This window comes from Pempheris klunzingeri, chromosome 19, assembly GCF_042242105.1.
Source record: "Pempheris klunzingeri isolate RE-2024b chromosome 19, fPemKlu1.hap1, whole genome shotgun sequence".
Classification (NCBI taxonomy): domain Eukaryota; kingdom Metazoa; phylum Chordata; class Actinopteri; order Acropomatiformes; family Pempheridae; genus Pempheris; species Pempheris klunzingeri.
In genome coordinates this window covers 15647701-15665654 of record NC_092030.1, presented here as the reverse complement: position 1 = coordinate 15665654, position 17954 = coordinate 15647701, and the positions used below count along the sequence as shown (strand labels likewise).

Here is a 17954-nt window from a genome sequence, read left to right as displayed (position 1 = left end):
TCAGAAGCTGTAAAGCTGTGTCAGGTGTAACTGTTGCATCGGTGGAATTTCAAAGCATAAACTTTTCCTCTTAGGTCTTAACTCGTCTGCTCCAGTTAGTTTGCATGTCGACTCAGGTTTCTCATGGTTTTGCTCTGCCGGTCGATGGCTGCAGCTCAGAGGCGATTTGGCCGTCATCTTTTTTTTTTTTTTTCTGGCCGGTGACGACCAGCAGTGACTAGTTTGTCAGACTAGACTAGATTTTATTCTCATCATCCCATTTAAAATAAATGCACTTGTTCCCTCCTCCTATTAGAATTTAAACAAGCATCAAAGTAAAGAGGGTTCTTGTCTTAACTAGCTGCAAGAACACATGGGGGGGTTGTTTATCCTGACTTTCCTTTGATAAAGTGGTGGATGTAGTGGTTCACATTGGCCGTGTTTGAGTTGCCTTCCAAGTATAGTGGAACTACCGCAGTCTTTCAACAGATATATTTGTTTTTGCACCAGTAAGCTGCTCTTCTCTGTTTCCCACCCTTTTGTTGAGTAGCAAATGTTGAAATGCAAAATGTTAACTAAATCCGTGGGAGTAGTATAAATGGCCAAACTATAGCGTACTAAAGAATGCACTTTTTGGAATATTTGTAGTTCGTTTCAGTGGGTTATTGGACAAAAGAACACCAGGTTCCCAAGACTGTGCTAGTCTTTACTCTTGTTTATCGTAACTTTGTTTCTAAGCAATAAAGCACGAGGTTTGTTAGCGCAATTCTTTTCTTTTAGTTCCTTCTGATACACAGGGGCATACAAACATAATCCGCATGAAATATTGGTTCAGGAAAAGAAACATTGCTTTAGATTAGTGCATTAATATAGCGCGTTTCTTGAAAAAAGTACTGTTGGGTTTTGAAATGTTTCGCTTGTTAATTCAGTTGGTGTGTCTGTGCAATTACACGAGAAAAGGGCTAAACAAGGATCACTAAGTGTTCCTCACTTTATTTTCCTCACATAAATGGTAACGTGATATTTTGATATTAAGTATGGAGCGAGTACACTGGTGCCATGGCATTTGGGATTATTTTTACGTACGGATCGTCAGCAGGCTGCTATAAAAATGATCTTTAGAGTTTCTCAACACCGATGTCAGTTTGGCATTCGTCAGTCAAACCATTGCAAAATGATGTTCTTGTCTTTTCCAACCTGTGGCTTTATTTCCGTCACCCTCGATTGTCGGTGCTTCATTTATGAATTACCCTTCAACAAGTTTACACTTCTTGTCCAAATAATTTACTGGAAAAATGCTCAGAAAGGTTTTTGAAGGATGCTTTTTTTCCTTTGAAATATGTAAAGAATTTGTGTTGCAGTGTACAGAGACGAATAAACACTGGAAATTAATTCATTGTTCTTTACTCTTATTTTTCTCAAAGAAAACAAGAATTACACAATTTGACATTTGGTGGTAAATAACAGTGAATTACACATGCGATTTATCTGAATAACTCTGGCCACGTATCACAAATTGCTGTAAACATTCCAAAATAACTGTTTTATCTTTCTAATAAATCTTATTTTTAATACAATATATACAATAGTGTTAAATCTCATAGAACTTTAGAGACTACTAAACTACATTAGAAGTGATTTGTTTAAAAAAATCAAATTCAATGTACAAAACTTGAATGACTTGATGATGTTTATGTGTCTGACTCTCCTGGGAAGTTGGGGTTGGTGAAAGCAGGCTGCAACACAAGAATGACACCGCTTATTATCAACACTCCTACAATAAGTTAGCATGTGTGCTAAGCCCAACCAGCTAATCAATAACTTACCACATCAACGTGATTGGTTGTTCTTGTTGGTAGGCTCAGGTCGCTCAGTTTGAACCCCCGCACACTGAAGACGTAGTACAGCAGTCCAGCTATCAAGACGAAAAACACAATGGCTCCAATGATGGCGCCGGCTATCACGCCTCCATCTAGACAGACAATAGATGTTAGTGTGGAAAATGTGGTGAGAACTTAGACCTCCTGGAGGCACTAGAGGGAAAAGCCGCCTGAATCGGTGGGATTCGTCACCTGGGGACCATGAATGTCTGAAATTTCATGGCAATACATCGACCAACATAGCCAATTGTGCATAAATGATGATGCCAACAGGCCCAAAGGTGTTTATTTAGTCTTTATCACACTTACTGTTGACACCTGGACCATCGGTAGGAAAAACTGGATTACCGCCATCATCTGTTGTATAGTCTGAAAGAGAGTTTCACACCGAAGCTTTTTAGTCTCCTGAGAGCTCTCAAAACTAAAATAGAAGCTGCAGAGATGAGCCTATTGTCCTGTATTCCATCAGAATATTAAAAAAAAATTCTAATAATAAATGTAAGAGATCCTTACACTGGCGGTGGCGGCACACAAAACCTCTCTTCTGCAGGCAGTTGTTGTCGTTCCAGCGCCCGTCATCGTACATCTCCACGCAGTTCTCTTCGGCCACGTCCCCGGGGTGAAAGGCTGCGTTGGGCTCACCGGGAGCCCAGTTGAGGAAGCCCAGAGACGTCTTATCTGTCCAGCCCCAGCCAACTGGAGAATCAAACACACACACGAGGTTCCAGCATGGAAAAATGTCAGTGCTCACATCCATGTATCTCACATGTGGTTCAAAGCTCAGGTCCAAATAATCCTATGAGAAAAACATTGGTATCACTGTTCTTTTGTCCCCTTCTATGCTCACAGTTGTTGTCCCTGGTGAGGCCGATCCAGATGTTGTGGTATTTGGTGTAATTGAAGTTCCTGATGAACTCCACCTCCGCTCTGCTGTGGATGGACGCCAGCTCTGCCTTGATTGACTGGCAGTAGTGCCTGGAGTCCGGCCAAGAGAAACCCTGCTGACCGTTATACACGCTGTAGCAGTAGCGGCCGTAGGGAACCCAGAATGGCAGACACTTCCCATCACCGGGGGCAGGAGTCGGTGGCGGTAACTCTGAGAGACGATATCAGTCACGTAATCAACAACGCTTCAAGTTTTAGACTGTAAATGAAGCTTAGACTGGATAAAAAGAATAAAAGGGAGGAAAAAACAGAGGTCAGCTTGGTTTCGGTGTGTGCTGCATACCTGAGGAGATCTTGCAGATGTAGGGTTTAGCTTGGTCACACTTGGTGTCGTTCCAGGTCCCGTGGAACGCACGTGAACCGTGCATACTCACACAGCCCTCATCCTTTATGTTGCTGGGCTCTCCAGGTCCCCACTGAGTGAAGAAAACTGGCCAGCCATCTGTCCACATGTAGGAGCCGTCCTCCTGCAGCATGAGCCAATAAAAGCTTGGGGTCAGTGGTTAAATGGTCAAGAGAAAGATTTTTTTTTTTTCCTAAAATACACCTTTGTTTCTTATTTTCACCTTGCGCCTGAGGCCAATCCAGGCATCAGCTTTGCCCTGCAGGACCACTCCGGCGACGAAGGCCTGGTCGTAGCTCATGTCGATGCTGGCCAGGTCGCCTCCCTGCTGTTTGCAGGCTGTCTGAGCCACGTCCCAGGTCACCGGCTCCTCCACCAGCTTGTAGCAGTTCAGGTACCAGGAGATGTAGCCAGCCGGGCAGGGGCTCTTGGTTGGGGGTGGAGGGTTGATGCTGCTGGCTGATGTGGAAGCACATGGACTGAGTAAAGCGTGAGCAGGGATTCAGCCACAACATGTTTGGAATATTTTCTGTAATTACTATTACTTCAAGGAAATTAGTGTTGTTTAAACTGAAAGAATAATTCCTAACAATGTTTACTGACATTTCTTCCTGTAGCAAACGAAGCTATGATCCTTATGGCAGGCGTCATCGTTCCACCTCCCGCTCACCAGTGGGTTGTGAGCCATGGCCACACAGTGTTCCTGTTGAGAATGACAAGAAAGCTTCAAGTTATCTAACTCTTACGGTGAGCTTTTTAAGTACAGTGTGGAGGTTGTAGTCCTGCCTGCTTTGCTCCAATTATTATATATAGCTCTGTAGTAGTAGTGAAGTATCCTCACCGCTCCTCCTGCGTTGTTGGGCTCCTTCTCATTCCAGTTTGTGTACAGCACAGGGCTGACGCCGTCACTCCAGGCATACTGATTCTCCAGCAAGAGATCTGACAGACCAATCCACGTGGGCAGCTCCAGGTCTCTCAGGTAACTAGACACAAAGTCTGGAGGAGAATATCAAAATATAGAGCAGCCTCTTTGACTCTGAGCCACTCGACTCTTCAAGTCTCATACATTTAGCTCACCATTCTCATACTGGTTATCAATAACTGCCAGCTCTCCTCCTTGTTCTTTGCACCAGCTCCGAGCATAAGACCAGTTGGCTTTGATGTCATTTTTCTTCCCTTTGAACATGAAGCACTTATCCTTGAAACGCATCCAACCTAGAGGGAAGGAAGGTAAAAGGATAATCATTTACACCAAATTCATTCGTTCTACTGGAAATTTAAACCTTTAAAAATGGCTCCTAAATATATTGTTTCATTTTCAAAACAGGGGTCTGTGGCATGGAAGAATAAAGCTACACAGACAGTACTTGTGAGATGGATTCCTCGGTCTTCTCATGCCATTTGTGATATACATGACAGCATATCACTATTCACTAAAACATGTTCTGCAGGTTGAATGTAGATAAGGTCTTGTTTTCATAAATAAGAACATATTCTTTTGGATGTTTATTATTAAAAAGTGTGTGTTACCTGCGGGGCAGTTGCCGTCCCAGGGCTGTGTGGGAGGAGGAGCGGTGTGGATGTCTCCGGGGGACTTCTTGCAGACGTAACCTGCTCCAGCGCGACCACAGTTGGCATCGTTCCATCCGCCTTTACAAGCCAGAGTTCATTGTGAATATCACCAGCAGCGAGTCGTTCAGCCGACATACACACTGAGTTAAACAGATCTATGTGGCCTCAATTGTCTGCTGAATGGAATGGAGTACCTTGATGTCTGTTCATCTGAACACACTGTTCTTCACCGTTGGCATTGTTCGGCTCACCTGGACCCCAGTGAGTGTATACCACAGGGGAGAAGTCCACCCACCTGTGCAGGTGAAGCAGAGAGACGTTTGCATTGATCTTTAGTGGACACATCATAAAAGAAAATCGAGAGCAGAGTACATTGTGTCATTGCAGTAAAATCAACCTCTCAGCAGCAACCAGAGCATCAAGGCTTTAATTGATGGTGCCACATTTTGGAGTTTTCTCTTATAGAATATTGAATTAGTTCAAAATGTTTTATTTAAATGTGGACCCTAAAGCTTTGAATCTAGATTCACTGGGAGTGCCGTCACAATATCATGGCACTTGTTTTATTATTCACTGTGTGTTGAGCAGCTCTGAGATTTGCCTCTGGCAACAGTCTCTCCACACTTTCAGTCTGCCGCTTGGATTAAGGAAAGGTTGAAAAACGGAGCCATGCAATATTATAGATATTATGTGGGACCGAAGTTTGGGGGGATTTTCCCTTCAAATTCACCTCAACTCCAATCACATAGAAATGCACATACGTGAGTTGTCCACTTGCAATGCCAAACATCCTCATTCCAATCCAAGCTGCTGCAACCTGGCCTGTCCCCACCTTAAAGAGAAGCACGACACGACACAAACATATTCAACTGCACCGTATAAAAACATTCTGCTGTACAGAGGGAAACGAAAAAAAGGCGTACCATGCTGTTAACATAAGCCTGTTCGTCTTTGTTGTGGATGGAGACGAGTGTGGCTTTCTCAGCGTAGCAGCGTGTCATAGCCGTGTGGAAGTCCACGATGTCGGTGTCATTGTAGTAGTAGCAGATGTTGTTGTTCTTCCTCCAGCCAGGGTTAGTACCACAATCAGGGGCTGAGGGTTGAGACACGAGGAAACAAACAGATGATATAATCTCCTGATTATTTTACTGTACTGTTACTGAACCTGGTAAGATGATTCACTTTGCGTTACACTTGAAAAAAAAAGAAGCCTAAGCTACATAATAAAACATTTTTTCTATTGTTAAACCAAATGAATATAGGAGGTAACTTGTGTACATCAGGAATCATTCACTACTCCTTATAAAAAAATAAAAGTGCAACTTGTCCATGCAGGTAGGACATGTGTACTGTGGGGAAGGTTTACCTGGGACGGGAGGTGGGGGCACTGGGGGCAGGATGGGGTTCTTTCCTTTAGCAATCCTGCATATCCAGTCTTGGTGGGCGTCGCAGTTGAGGTCGTTCCACCAGGAGTAGGTCCCGTTGGTGTTGCTCACCATCTCCACGCAGTCCTCGCGGCCCTCGTGGTTGTTGGGCTCCCCATGACCCCAGTTGGTGTGGGAAAGAGGTGTGCCATCACTCCAAGAATAGCCTGCGTGATGCAAATATTCAAGAGTGTTTCTGTGTATTCTTTATTTGTATCCGAATTAGCTTGCACCAGGGTCCATTCTATAAAACAGGCATTATACTCACCTCCTTCTGTAGGGTTGTGCTTGAGGCCGATCCACTTGCTGCTGGCTTTGCTGTACAGAGACAGGAACGCTTCCTCCTCCTGATTATGGATGCTGACCAGATCAGCTCCTCTGGCGACACAATCCTCCCGTGCTGCTCCCCAGCTCTTCTTCAGGGACCAGTCCACATTGTGGAAGAGCTGCAATATAGCAGCCAATAAATCAGTGCTGGAAAATTTACCACTGACCTGCAGACAATCATGGTTTTAGCTGAATTCACTACTTAACATACCTTGTAACAGTGTCTGAAGTGAGGCAGAGCTGTCCAGCCATCAGCACAGCCCTGTGCAGGAGGAGGAGTCGGGGCCTTGGTGGGTGGCTTAATGTCGGGCCTGGGTTTCTCACAAATGAAGGCGTATTCATCTGAGCACTGCTTGTCATCCCAGAAACCACCAATCTGGCCCGATGTCATAGCAACACAAGTACCATCCCCGCTGTCTAGAGGCAAAAAAGACTGGTGTTTTGTATGTGTTTATATTATCCTGTCCAGCTTATATAAGTATCAGTCTTAGGTCTCTACCTGGCTGGTCTCTGTCCCAGTGAGTGAAGGTGAGAGGTGAGCCGTTGTCCCAGATATAGTCCACCCCACCAACCATACCTCCTCGAGCACGCAGGCCAGTCCACCACAGACCAGTCTTTCCCGTCAGGGACACTGTAAAATGTGCTTGCTCGTAACTGCAGTGAAATACAGACAGGCGAATGAATCAAAAATCAAGGCAATCACATAGTTACAACATTTTGACCCTATAATGATGCTAGTTAAAAAGTCAGTGGATCACATGTCTCCGATGTGCAGCAAGAAGCCGTCCTTCTCTTTACAGAAAGCCTTAGCATCAGACCAGCTCCTGGTGGTCTCCTCCATCCAGTAGCAGGAGTAGCCGTATGCATCCCAGCCCTGACACACATTACAGAGGTGTGGCTATTGCAGTGATAAACTCGTCATACAACACGCACTGCAGCCCTCTTTAAACAGGCGTCATAACTTGGCTCGAAAACAGAAATAAAATGTGTAGTAAGTTGTTCTACCTGAGGGCATCCGTACTGAGTGGGTTTTACAGAGGGCACTGGATAATGTGCTTTAGGCATTTTGCATATGTAAGTATTGAGCTCCGTACAGGTCACATCGTTCCATCGGCCAGTCTGGAACAGAGCAAATTAACATCAAAGTGATACAATTCACTGCTAAAGAATGATTCAGTCGAACAAAGATTTTTCCATCCAAAGGTACGCTTTGACTTTTGGGTTTGATTCTGTAATGTAAAATCTATTTTACTGGTTTGTACAACTATTTTTCACCTGGTGTAACATCTCCACGCAGTCTTCACTGAACCCATCGTGGTTGTTGGGTTCCCCTGGAGCCCAGTAAGTGAAGGTCACCATGTGTTCATCGGACCAGACGAACATACCAGGCACAAACAGGTCATTCAGACCGGTCCATACATCACTGGTGGCTGGAAAGGACAACATATTAAATTCATTAAGTTTTCAGTAATGACATTCGTGGAAAATGTTTCCAGTCATCAAAACATGACTCGTGTAAGTTCTTTCCTGTGTTTCTCTGTCTCATTATTGATTCAGATTTGCTTAATAAATTGACACTGTACTAAACTAATTCAGAATCACATAGTATTGTGTAAATTTTTTAAGAATTAGCTAAATTTTCACAGCTTTTCTCCTTTTTTTATCATTAAACCTGCTGTCACCTCCTATATTTTTAGATCCATACCCGTGTACAAGTAGCTTTCCAGCCAGCTCTGCTCTGTCATCGAGAGGATGGATACGAGCTCAGCACCCAGGCTCCTGCAGGTGTCCTGGGCATCACGCCATGTCTTTTTGTCTTCAAAAGGTTTATAGCAGAAATCCCCAAACTCATACCAGTCAGGCCCTGAACACCTGAGTTCTGTGGCATAAAGGGCATCACTGAAATTATCATGAACTGAAACACACACAAAAATCTAAATGTAAACGAAAGAGTTTTATTCAAGGGATAATAAATGGATCTCAACTCACCCCCATCTGCAAAAGTGTAAGACACAGCATAGCTTCCATCATATCTATAGAAACATATAATTGCAAATATATTAGCATCACAGGACTGCTTCACTAAGAAAGGAAAAGAGATTTAGCTTGAAACTCAGCTGCTTACTGTCTTGAGGTGATGCCGTTCCTGGTGGAGCCGGAATAGAAGTTCTGTCCTGCAGCTTTCAGCAAAGTGCAATCTCCCCCGATGGCACTTAATACCACTCCAGCGTGGATTGCAGCAGCACAGATGTTTGAGTCCTGTTAGAGGGGACACAGCAGGGGGATATTTATGTGTTCAGCTTATAAAAAGATATTTATTCAATAGTGTACAGACGTGATATAGATAAAGACAACACATTCACATACCCCACGATATACTGACGTGCCGTACACAATGTAATTAGCATGGGCACAGCCTGCTGGACAGTGGACGCTGTAAGATGCAACAACCGCTTTAGTGAGTGTGATGAATGTCACAAAAATAACATAATGACGCAAAACAGAATGCAAATGATCCACATAACATGCAGTATATCACTAGATGTGTAGAGGTTTCACTCACGTCATTTTATCGTTGGCAAAGTTGAAGTTGGGCTTACTGGCGCATGTGATTGCATCTGTTGAACCACAAGTTTTCATAATTAGCCATCAGTGTTTACTTGTGAAAGTACATTTGAGTATCAAAGCAGATTTTGACCGATAATAAAACTTTGGAAATTGGAAGTAGGTTTGTAACAGTGATTAGGTGTTTTTCTTACAGTCTGGTGTGCATCCTAGGACATCGAAACGAAGGCCCACCTGACCGCTGAACTCCAGTGGGAGTATGCGGACGTACTGAGCTGACACAGGTGTACCCAGCAGCTGAGTCTCAGGAGTGTTTCTGTCTATTGAGCCTGGGAAAAACTTGAAATCAAGGAAATCCACAATGAAAACCTGTTCTCCATCTTAACAGTTTAGGTTTGAACCAGGCAGGTCTTGAAATGTTGATAATGTTTGTGTTTGGCAGGTTTCCGTCTCTGTTTACTCACCTGACCGTCAGCAGTGTAGTCAGTCCAGCTTGTTCCGTCCATACTGTGCTGGATCTTAAATGTGGTGACCCAGTGGTCATTTTGAGGACAACCCTGGATTATTATTCCTGTTACTTTTCTGGTTTGGCCCAGGTTTACCTGGATCCAGCTTGAGGCTGCTGGAGGAGGGGACATTAGATATTAAGTGATGTTAATGTAAGAATACCAATTCAACATACAATATTTGTGTCAATCAAAATTGTGTCTTCACCTTTAACCATTGATTAAAATAGTATTTGGTATGTGCAACTGCTGGTTTTGTACATACTGCTTCCTGAAGGCATCCAGCAGGAATTTCCATTCAAACGCGCTTTGTTGGGAGTGAAGCTACCGATGGAGGAAGAGGCAGAGAGCTGGGAGTCTGTGATATTCCTGTCCTCGACACCCAGGCCGTGCAGACATACTGTTAGCAGCCAAATCACAAAACAAAACATTAACCTTTAGCTGCGTTTGTAACAATTTGGGGGCATTTTGTGATACTCCAGGAGACATGCAGGTTGGAGTTTAAACTACTAAAATGATCAAAGGACAAGAAGGAGAGCCCACCTTTTTGTTCACAACTGTAGACGATCTCGAGATATTTTGAAACAGTTGGACAGGGGTCCTCCTCCGTATGGGCGTACAAAAAGCAGAAGGGATGGTTGTCACATATCTTTCTATAGTATGGAAGGATACCTTCCACTGCACAGCTCCCTAAAGAAGAGGCAAGGATCAACATTTACTTACTAATTTGATATGATTTACAGTAAATGATTGACAGTCAAAAGGCAGTAATACACACGTAAATAATTACAGATGAAGATTCTAAGAAGCATTTTAATTATCAAATGTCAAGAGATTAGGGGATTTCTCCATCTTAATCCCTTCTTGCATTTGTGATTGAAGAGTTTGGTCATGGTTACTGTGCAGCACCTCCTCCTGATCCATCCAGGTGTGGACAGATGTCATCGTTCTTTCTCCCGTAGAAAGCAGACTGGATATTAATTACACTTTCATGTGGACAGTGAAGGACAGCAGAGGAGTCCTGGCACACCAGCGCCGTCATGAAACCTGCAGCAGGACGGATTCACACATCTTGTGTTTACTCAGCAGTCTCTGTTTCGTGTAGTTTGTAGACGTAAAGTTGTAGTGCAAATAAAACTGGTCGTAACATGAATCAATTTTGCTTCAAAAAGGCACCGTGGGGGAAGCCATGCCACATTGCGAGGTATCATTACCGTCATGAGGTGGAGGAGGTTCAGGTGTGTTTCCTGAAAGAGGAAAGATGAGTATTGTGTCACCAACATTGCCTTCTGTTTGCAAGTGTCAACAACAATAATTAAAACGACATATCTTACCTCTCCGCTTGCAGATGTATCCTCTTTTGTACTCACAGTTGTCGTCGTTCCAGTAGCCATTGTTAATAAGTATAGACAGGCAGTCTTCACCGTAATAGTCGTCTGGGTTACCTGTGAAGAAAGATGGAGAAGCTGAATCCAGTTGTCATTTTTTTACAAAATAATAATGCATTCTCATGAAAATGTGCCGAATATATTTGGTTTTAAATTAACCAGCATTCCAGCGGATGTATCTGAAAGGGGAACCATCTGCCCACTCCCAGCCGCCTTCAGTGATGGAGTCATGACCGCCCATCCACAGAGAGATCCCTGTGGGACTCTGCTGGACCAAACCTGAGAGGAAACAACAAAAGATTAAGGAGTTTCACCGCCCTCTCTGGTAGCACGGTTCAAACAGGATCATTTTAAAGGTGCTATGGTCACATAAAGATTCTACACACAGCTAAACTACAGCTACCACAAGAAAAGTAATTAAAGCTTAAATTGGTTTATTGGCAGTATGTTGAACTCTAGGATCTAGTATCAGTGTGTAGAATGTGCGAAAACGAATGTTGACTGAAAAAAGCCACGTTACGCAATAAAAATAATGTATTACATAACATTACAACTTCAGCCTTATACTACAGCTTTATACATAATCTCACTGGAGTTGAGATGTGAAGGTCATACCTTGTATGAAGGCCTGTTCAAAGGGATCTGTGATACTGACAAGGTCGCCTCCCTGGTTGACACAGTCGGCTCGAGCCTCTGCCCATGTCCTCATGGACAGGTAGTTAAACAGGTAGCAGTAGTCGTTAAAAGGGTCTGACACCCAAGAACCACATTTCTCATTCCATCCTGTGACAAACACGACTCACAACAGTTCATACGTGCACATATCCACATAAATACTCACATATATCAGTGTCAGATCATGCTTGAAGTGTAATGATCAGTGTGGTATCAGGTTAACCTGGTCCAGATGTCGGAGGCTGGGGAGGAGGTCCTTGTCCCTTGGCTATGTAGAGACAGGCAAAAAGTAATTATGAAATACGGTATGAATAAAAAGGGAAAGGGAAAATACAATATAGCGTATCAGACCTTTTTTGCAGATAAATTCCTTTGTGCTCGTGCAGAAATCATCATTGAGTTTCCCAGGTTCGTGGTGATTCATCCCTCTGAGTTGCACACAGTCCTCGTTATTTTGCCAGTTGTCCGGCTGGTTGGGCGCCCATGGGAGGAAGTCCTGAGATCCAAACACAAAAACAGCACTGACAGAAATGTTGCCTTTACATGAGAAGCTTCACTGCAGCACAATGCACAATGAAACACTGAGAAAAAAAACAGGATCTTCCCAAAAATCCAATGATTTTCAAATGTTTGTGATTATCAGGATGTTCAAGATGATTATTTACTCAATTTTCACTCTTTATTTTACAGTTTTATGCATTACACAATATGTTCATGACATCATCACTTACTGCAGGAGTACCGTCAGTGTATACAAACTGGTTTTCAACACTGATGTCATTTAAACCCACCCAGGCTTCCCCTGGCATGTGAGCTGCAAATAAAAGATGAAGAACGTCAAGTTAATTCAGATTTCAAACAATACATTTACATTCACAATATTCATATCACTTTTTGAAATTACCAGTAATGAAACTCAGTTCCTCCTGGGAGTGGAAGCTGACCAGGTGAGCCTGCTCTCTGATACAGTGAGACTCGGCATCCTGCCAGTTTTTCACCGTCTCAGTCTCAAACTGATAGCAGAAGTCCCCGTACAACAAATATCCTTGGTCGCAATGAAAATCTGAGGTGAAATAATTAGACATTTATTAGCACAGCTTTAGCTAGACGGTATGTGAAGAGGGGACGTGATGTCTGACTGACCAGGAGATGAAGTTGGTTTGGGGTTCTGTCCACCTGTCATCTCACAAATGTAACCCAGGCTCTTGAAGCAGTTGGTTGTTTCCCATTTGCCATCATAATTTCCTGGAAGAGGACATGAATTTGTCTTGCAATAACAGCCTCAGCTTAAAAAGATATTAAACTGTCAGTTTTAGTGGGAAGATTCTACCTGTGAAGATTTGTCCACAGTCCCAGAGGCCCACAGTGTTTCTGGGCCAACCAGGACCATAGTTGGAAAATGTAATCTCGGTTTTATCCACCCATCTGAAACTCCCATCCTGGTCCTTATCTGGTAACATTGCAAATGAAATTGATCACAAATCACACTTACTGTAAAGAGAACAAGACATTTTTCTTATGGTTCACAGCAACATATAGTGTGTAGAGTACCTGATAAACCAATCCAGATGTCAGGAATGTCCACTTGGTGAAAGTCTGGAAGGTTCCCATTTATGTAGAACTGTTCCTCTTGGCTGCATATGAGGAACGGGACAAAAATGATATGCAGGGTAAGATGTCTGTTGTCCTCACAAGAACCTTGCCTTGTGTAATTAATGCAGCGTGGATCTCAAATGCCTTTAAGTTAGACTAAAAACCTTTGACTGAAAAGCGGGCAAAGGTGAAAAGAGTGTGAGAAAAAATACAAAACATTTAGCAGCTAAAAAAAACAGATATTTACATCAGGATCTGGACCAAAAACAGAGCTAGGGGAGTGAATATTGAACATTGATCAGCTGGAACAAACTCTGAATGAATGCTAATGTTCCCTGTGTCTGCTTAATGTGTAAACAGGCAACTGTTTGCAATTTTATACAGCAGTAATAAAGTCAATATTGTCTTTTTAGTGGTCCCCAAGTGGTCAAAAATCTATTTATGCAGCTTTAACATTGTCGATAAACCACTGAAATCTTATTATATATAATGTCGCTTTAAAAAGACAATGGCTTGCTACTTGGTGCTTTCTTACCTGTTTATAATGAGCAGGTGGGCTCCCAAATCAGAGCACTTGGTGACGGCATCATACCAGGTGGTCAACAGATTGATATTACTGACCAACCAGTAACAACTGCCTGCGAAGCTCAGCCAGCCAGGAGGGCAGATGGCTGGAGGTAAGAACATTATTGTACTTTTATGATGGAAACAAAGACATCACGATTAGGACAAGAGATATCATGTTTGTGTACTTCCAAAAACAATCCAGCTTACTGTTCAGTGGTCGTTTACACATGTATGGACGCTCGTATCTACACACATGGGATTTCCATTTCCCAAATTCATCGGACTCATCTTTGATTATTGCAGCACATGAGCCAGCCTGTGTATCACTTTTGGAGAGCACATGTTTAAATTTGCGATTGCACACATTCATATTAAAGTTTAAATGACACTTATAATATAAAATCTTACGTTGTGGGTTCATCGGCAGCCCAGTTTGTGTATTGCACTTGGAGAGCATCAGACCAGGCGAACTGACTGTTTCCTACTTCGACTTGACAGGAAATCTTGTTGCATTTCTGAAGAAACAAAATTCATGTTCACATTGATGGACTAGATATTTATATCCAACATTAAATAATAACAATGTTACAGTCACCAGTGTGGAAAGCCCAATCCAGAGGTCAATCCGGGACTGATCTGTGAGTGATCCTGTGATGTACTGCTCTTCTCCTGCTGAGGTAATGGACACCAGGTCTCCTCCATCCTGCACACAGTCGTATCTGGCTGCAGACCAACTCTTCCTGGTGTCTGCCTTCAGCTTGTAGCAGTTGGAGCCATATTGGCCCCAGCCGTTGGATAAGTCACATTGTGGGCCAGGATTTGCTAAAAAACAGAAAGGAAAGTATGTTTAAAATGTATTTAGTCCACTGTGTGAAGAACGGTGGTAACTGATGCATGATGGGACACATTAAAGGGCTCCCTGCAAACAGATCGAGTTCACATGAAAAACAATAAGAAGTATTGTACGTTTTTGTATGAATTCAAAACTTCAGAAGAAGAATTGCTGCATAAATGAAAACCGGTAATATAATTTGTTTCAGCCGAGTAGGGGAGGGGAGATAATACAACATGCTTGCTCCAGAACTACTAAATATGGTAACAAAGGGTAAAAATGGATGCTGTTTGGTGGACTTACGGTTGATGTGCTTGCAGATATATTTCCTTTTAACATTGCAGTTTTCATCATTCCACTGTCCATAGCTATATCCTACCACCTGACCACAGTCCTCCCCAGGGTCATCACCCCAGTTATCAGGCTGGCCTTGCATCCAGTATCTGAAACAGAAGATTATTTTGGATAAAACTCCAGAAAACACCACCAGGGCCGCCCTCAAGATGACCTCAGGGGTCATCACATACTTTCTCATACAGACACTTTTTCTGATATTGGAGGGGTAACAGTGTTACATACGATATGTATTCTATAAATGGACTCCCATCACTCCACTCCCAGACACCTTCTGAGACTTTGTCATTCAGGCCAAACCAGTAGATCTCTGTGCCGACTTGTGTCCTCACCCACAACTAGAAATGTGACATAAAAAAATACATTAACGCACTGTGTGATAAGAGAACACTTATTAAATCTTGTTTCTGGAAGCTTGTGTCTCACCCTCTCATGAATGTCCTGGATGCTCATCAGGTTGCTGTTCTGCCCCAGACAATAAGCATTAGCCTCTGCCCATGACTTTGTATCGGTCGAAAATAAGTAACATTTATTCTCATATTCCCTCCAGCCTGCCTGACACTGGCAATGGCCTGAAAAGACAACAATACAACATACTGTTACTGTGAACATATATGACTAAAACTTGATAGAAAGAAAAAACACATTGAAAAAGAACACCATAAAAACACAAGAGCATAGAACAAAGTAAGTGCTTGAGACAACACATTAAAAATACAACCATCCTCTTAGGCAGGCCAGTAGTTCTTTTTTTGTTGTTGTGATACTATTTATCCATAAAAAGGTAATTTATTTCACATGTTGTCCTCCACAGAGGTGTCAGAGGTGTCAGGAATGTCTTAAGGGTCATAAAAAAAGAAAAGCTGCACTGATTTGTTTGCTCAAGATTTGAAGACCCAAAAGGCAGAACACTGAAACCAACACCACCTCACCAGTGCCAACAGTTCCTGTAAAGACCACTAGACACGATGCTGGCCTTAAGAAACTGGTTTGAAAACTCAGAGCTTAAAAAAATACAGATCAGATACAGATGTAGAATTGATGCACCATTATGCAAATTAAAAAGCCATAGTGGAATTACACATTGCAGTCGGAACGGATAGTAGAATTAAAGTACTCTGATTACTTGTCATGGTTGATAAGTAAAAAAGTTGCCAAGTTCATGTGCAATTTCACAAGATGGTGAATCATTTGAATGCCTATCAATCATAAAAGTCCCATGACAGTCAATTCTTAGCACCTCACACAAATCTTTGGGCAATGTTTGACTTTAACAGCTTTTATAGACACCACAGAATCACATGTTTAGCATCCGTAATGGGTTGAAAGACCTTGAGAAAACTCACCACTGATGCAAAATTGAAATGTTCAAGTGTTTTCCACCTCACCATTACTGTCTCTGTGCCTCAGACAATGCACACTACCATACAGTGTGAGGCTTCAGACACATAAAACATCAGATACTTCACTTCAATTCCTTTTATATTTATTACTAAATCCTCTGCCAATTAGTTAATTTTTTAAAGTATAAACCATCAGGCAACTGGAGGCGTAAATAAAGTTTGACAATGAATAAACTAAGTAGTAAAGATGATCTCAAAATTAGTTAAACATGTACGGGTTTAGAAGTCTTGTCTTTTATTTCTTTGCTCTGATAAACACACTATTAAACACTATGGTTCATTTTAAAAAAAAAAGAGAGAGATTACCTTTTTTCAATTTGTCAGTAATCTTCCAAAATCAAATACTAATTCTAAATTTCCACAGTGCACTTCTATTTTCTTCTAAAGTACAGAACACAGGACAGGTCATGTAATGCACGTCAACAGCTATCTCACATTAAAACACATTAGGTTCAAGGCACAATTTTCAGTTCATATTTCACATGGTCATTGCTGTCAGGTTCATGCTTTGACCTCCACATAGTCATTTTGCCCACAGGGATCAAAAGTGTCACAAGCACGATAAAATATTTAATCAAAAAGAGACTTACCACTTGCAAGAAGAGCAGCAAAGGTGAGGAGCTGCAGAAGCATTTTTTGTCTTCTGCCCAATTTTATTTCTCTGTGTTGACTCCTTACTGTGTGTTAATACACATCCTAATATCTTTCCGTTTTTCTCCAAACTTCCCTGAGCCTGGCAGTGTGTGTGATGTGCTCTGACTACAAGTTATCAGACCTCTGGGCATCATCTCTTGATTCACCTCTTTTCAGCATCCCTCCTGGGTCCAAAGACTGAAAGCAGTAAAACACAGATGACAAACACTTGACCTCTTCACTAATTTTCTGTATTACAACCTGCGGTAGTTTGCTACTGAACAATTTTATGGATAACACATTTAAATTTCATATGACCAAAAATAACAATAAGAAATAACAGACATGGATTTGACAAAGCAAAATGTACAGTTACATATTTTTAGGGTTGTAAAAAAATTGTCATTTTATTAATAATACCTTTAAAAATAAAGTTATTTTTTTCTGAACAGAACTTTTAAGAGATTGGAAACAAACATGCAGCCAATTCATTCTTTGTACTAAATAATAATTGCAGTAGATATTCTGTGACCTATGTGGTATCGGCCCCAAGACATCAGTGACACAGTGCATAATGATAACACAAACAGGTTATAGAATTTGTTTCTTGAATATTACAAACTATCAGGGTTTGTAAACAATGTGTGCAACAGAAGCTTCGGGCATCTTTGATAACCTTCATGATAGTGATTATAGAAGCATGCACATCACATTTGACACAGTGAAACCACAAAGTCCAGAAGACACAGTTTATAACAACCACATGTCAGCTGTCAATAAACTTTATTGCGCCAAACATCTGCCTCAAACTGTTACTTTTTAACTCAGTTTAACAGGCTTTAAACAATAAACGCAATCAGATTCTCATTTGTATGTTATATTGCTCAGCAGCCGTACCAAAATCCGGAAAATATATGCAATACTTACCTTTTAGAAAAGTGGAACTTTATGAATCTTCGTTGAGAGGA

General features: G+C 42.0%; 1 protein-coding gene across 1 annotated transcript; it reads right to left on the bottom strand.

Moving 5' to 3' along the window:
• Nucleotides 1-1367: 1367 nt before the first annotated feature.
• On the bottom strand, nucleotides 1368-17151 carry LOC139218596 (uncharacterized). The gene is made up of 50 exons (XM_070850228.1): nucleotides 16944-17151; nucleotides 15377-15522; nucleotides 15176-15288; nucleotides 14900-15039; nucleotides 14360-14586; nucleotides 14173-14279; nucleotides 13972-14090; nucleotides 13733-13868; nucleotides 13156-13238; nucleotides 12935-13054; nucleotides 12748-12849; nucleotides 12509-12667; nucleotides 12336-12418; nucleotides 11956-12100; nucleotides 11828-11872; nucleotides 11545-11712; nucleotides 11089-11208; nucleotides 10876-10986; nucleotides 10756-10788; nucleotides 10451-10588; nucleotides 10085-10231; nucleotides 9807-9941; nucleotides 9500-9657; nucleotides 9230-9374; nucleotides 9034-9088; nucleotides 8838-8904; nucleotides 8596-8729; nucleotides 8460-8503; nucleotides 8176-8349; nucleotides 7746-7900; nucleotides 7476-7589; nucleotides 7229-7344; nucleotides 6970-7124; nucleotides 6682-6887; nucleotides 6412-6589; nucleotides 6086-6310; nucleotides 5643-5812; nucleotides 5481-5551; nucleotides 4914-5014; nucleotides 4678-4797; nucleotides 4225-4362; nucleotides 3989-4143; nucleotides 3751-3850; nucleotides 3371-3606; nucleotides 3088-3271; nucleotides 2707-2955; nucleotides 2373-2555; nucleotides 2169-2228; nucleotides 1806-1951; nucleotides 1368-1715 (listed from the first exon to the last, which is right to left on the bottom strand). The coding sequence occupies exons 1-50, from the start codon at nucleotides 16984-16986 to the stop codon at nucleotides 1671-1673; spliced, it is 6504 nt and encodes a 2167-aa protein (XP_070706329.1). The 5' UTR covers nucleotides 16987-17151; the 3' UTR covers nucleotides 1368-1670.
• Nucleotides 17152-17954: the final 803 nt, after the last annotated feature.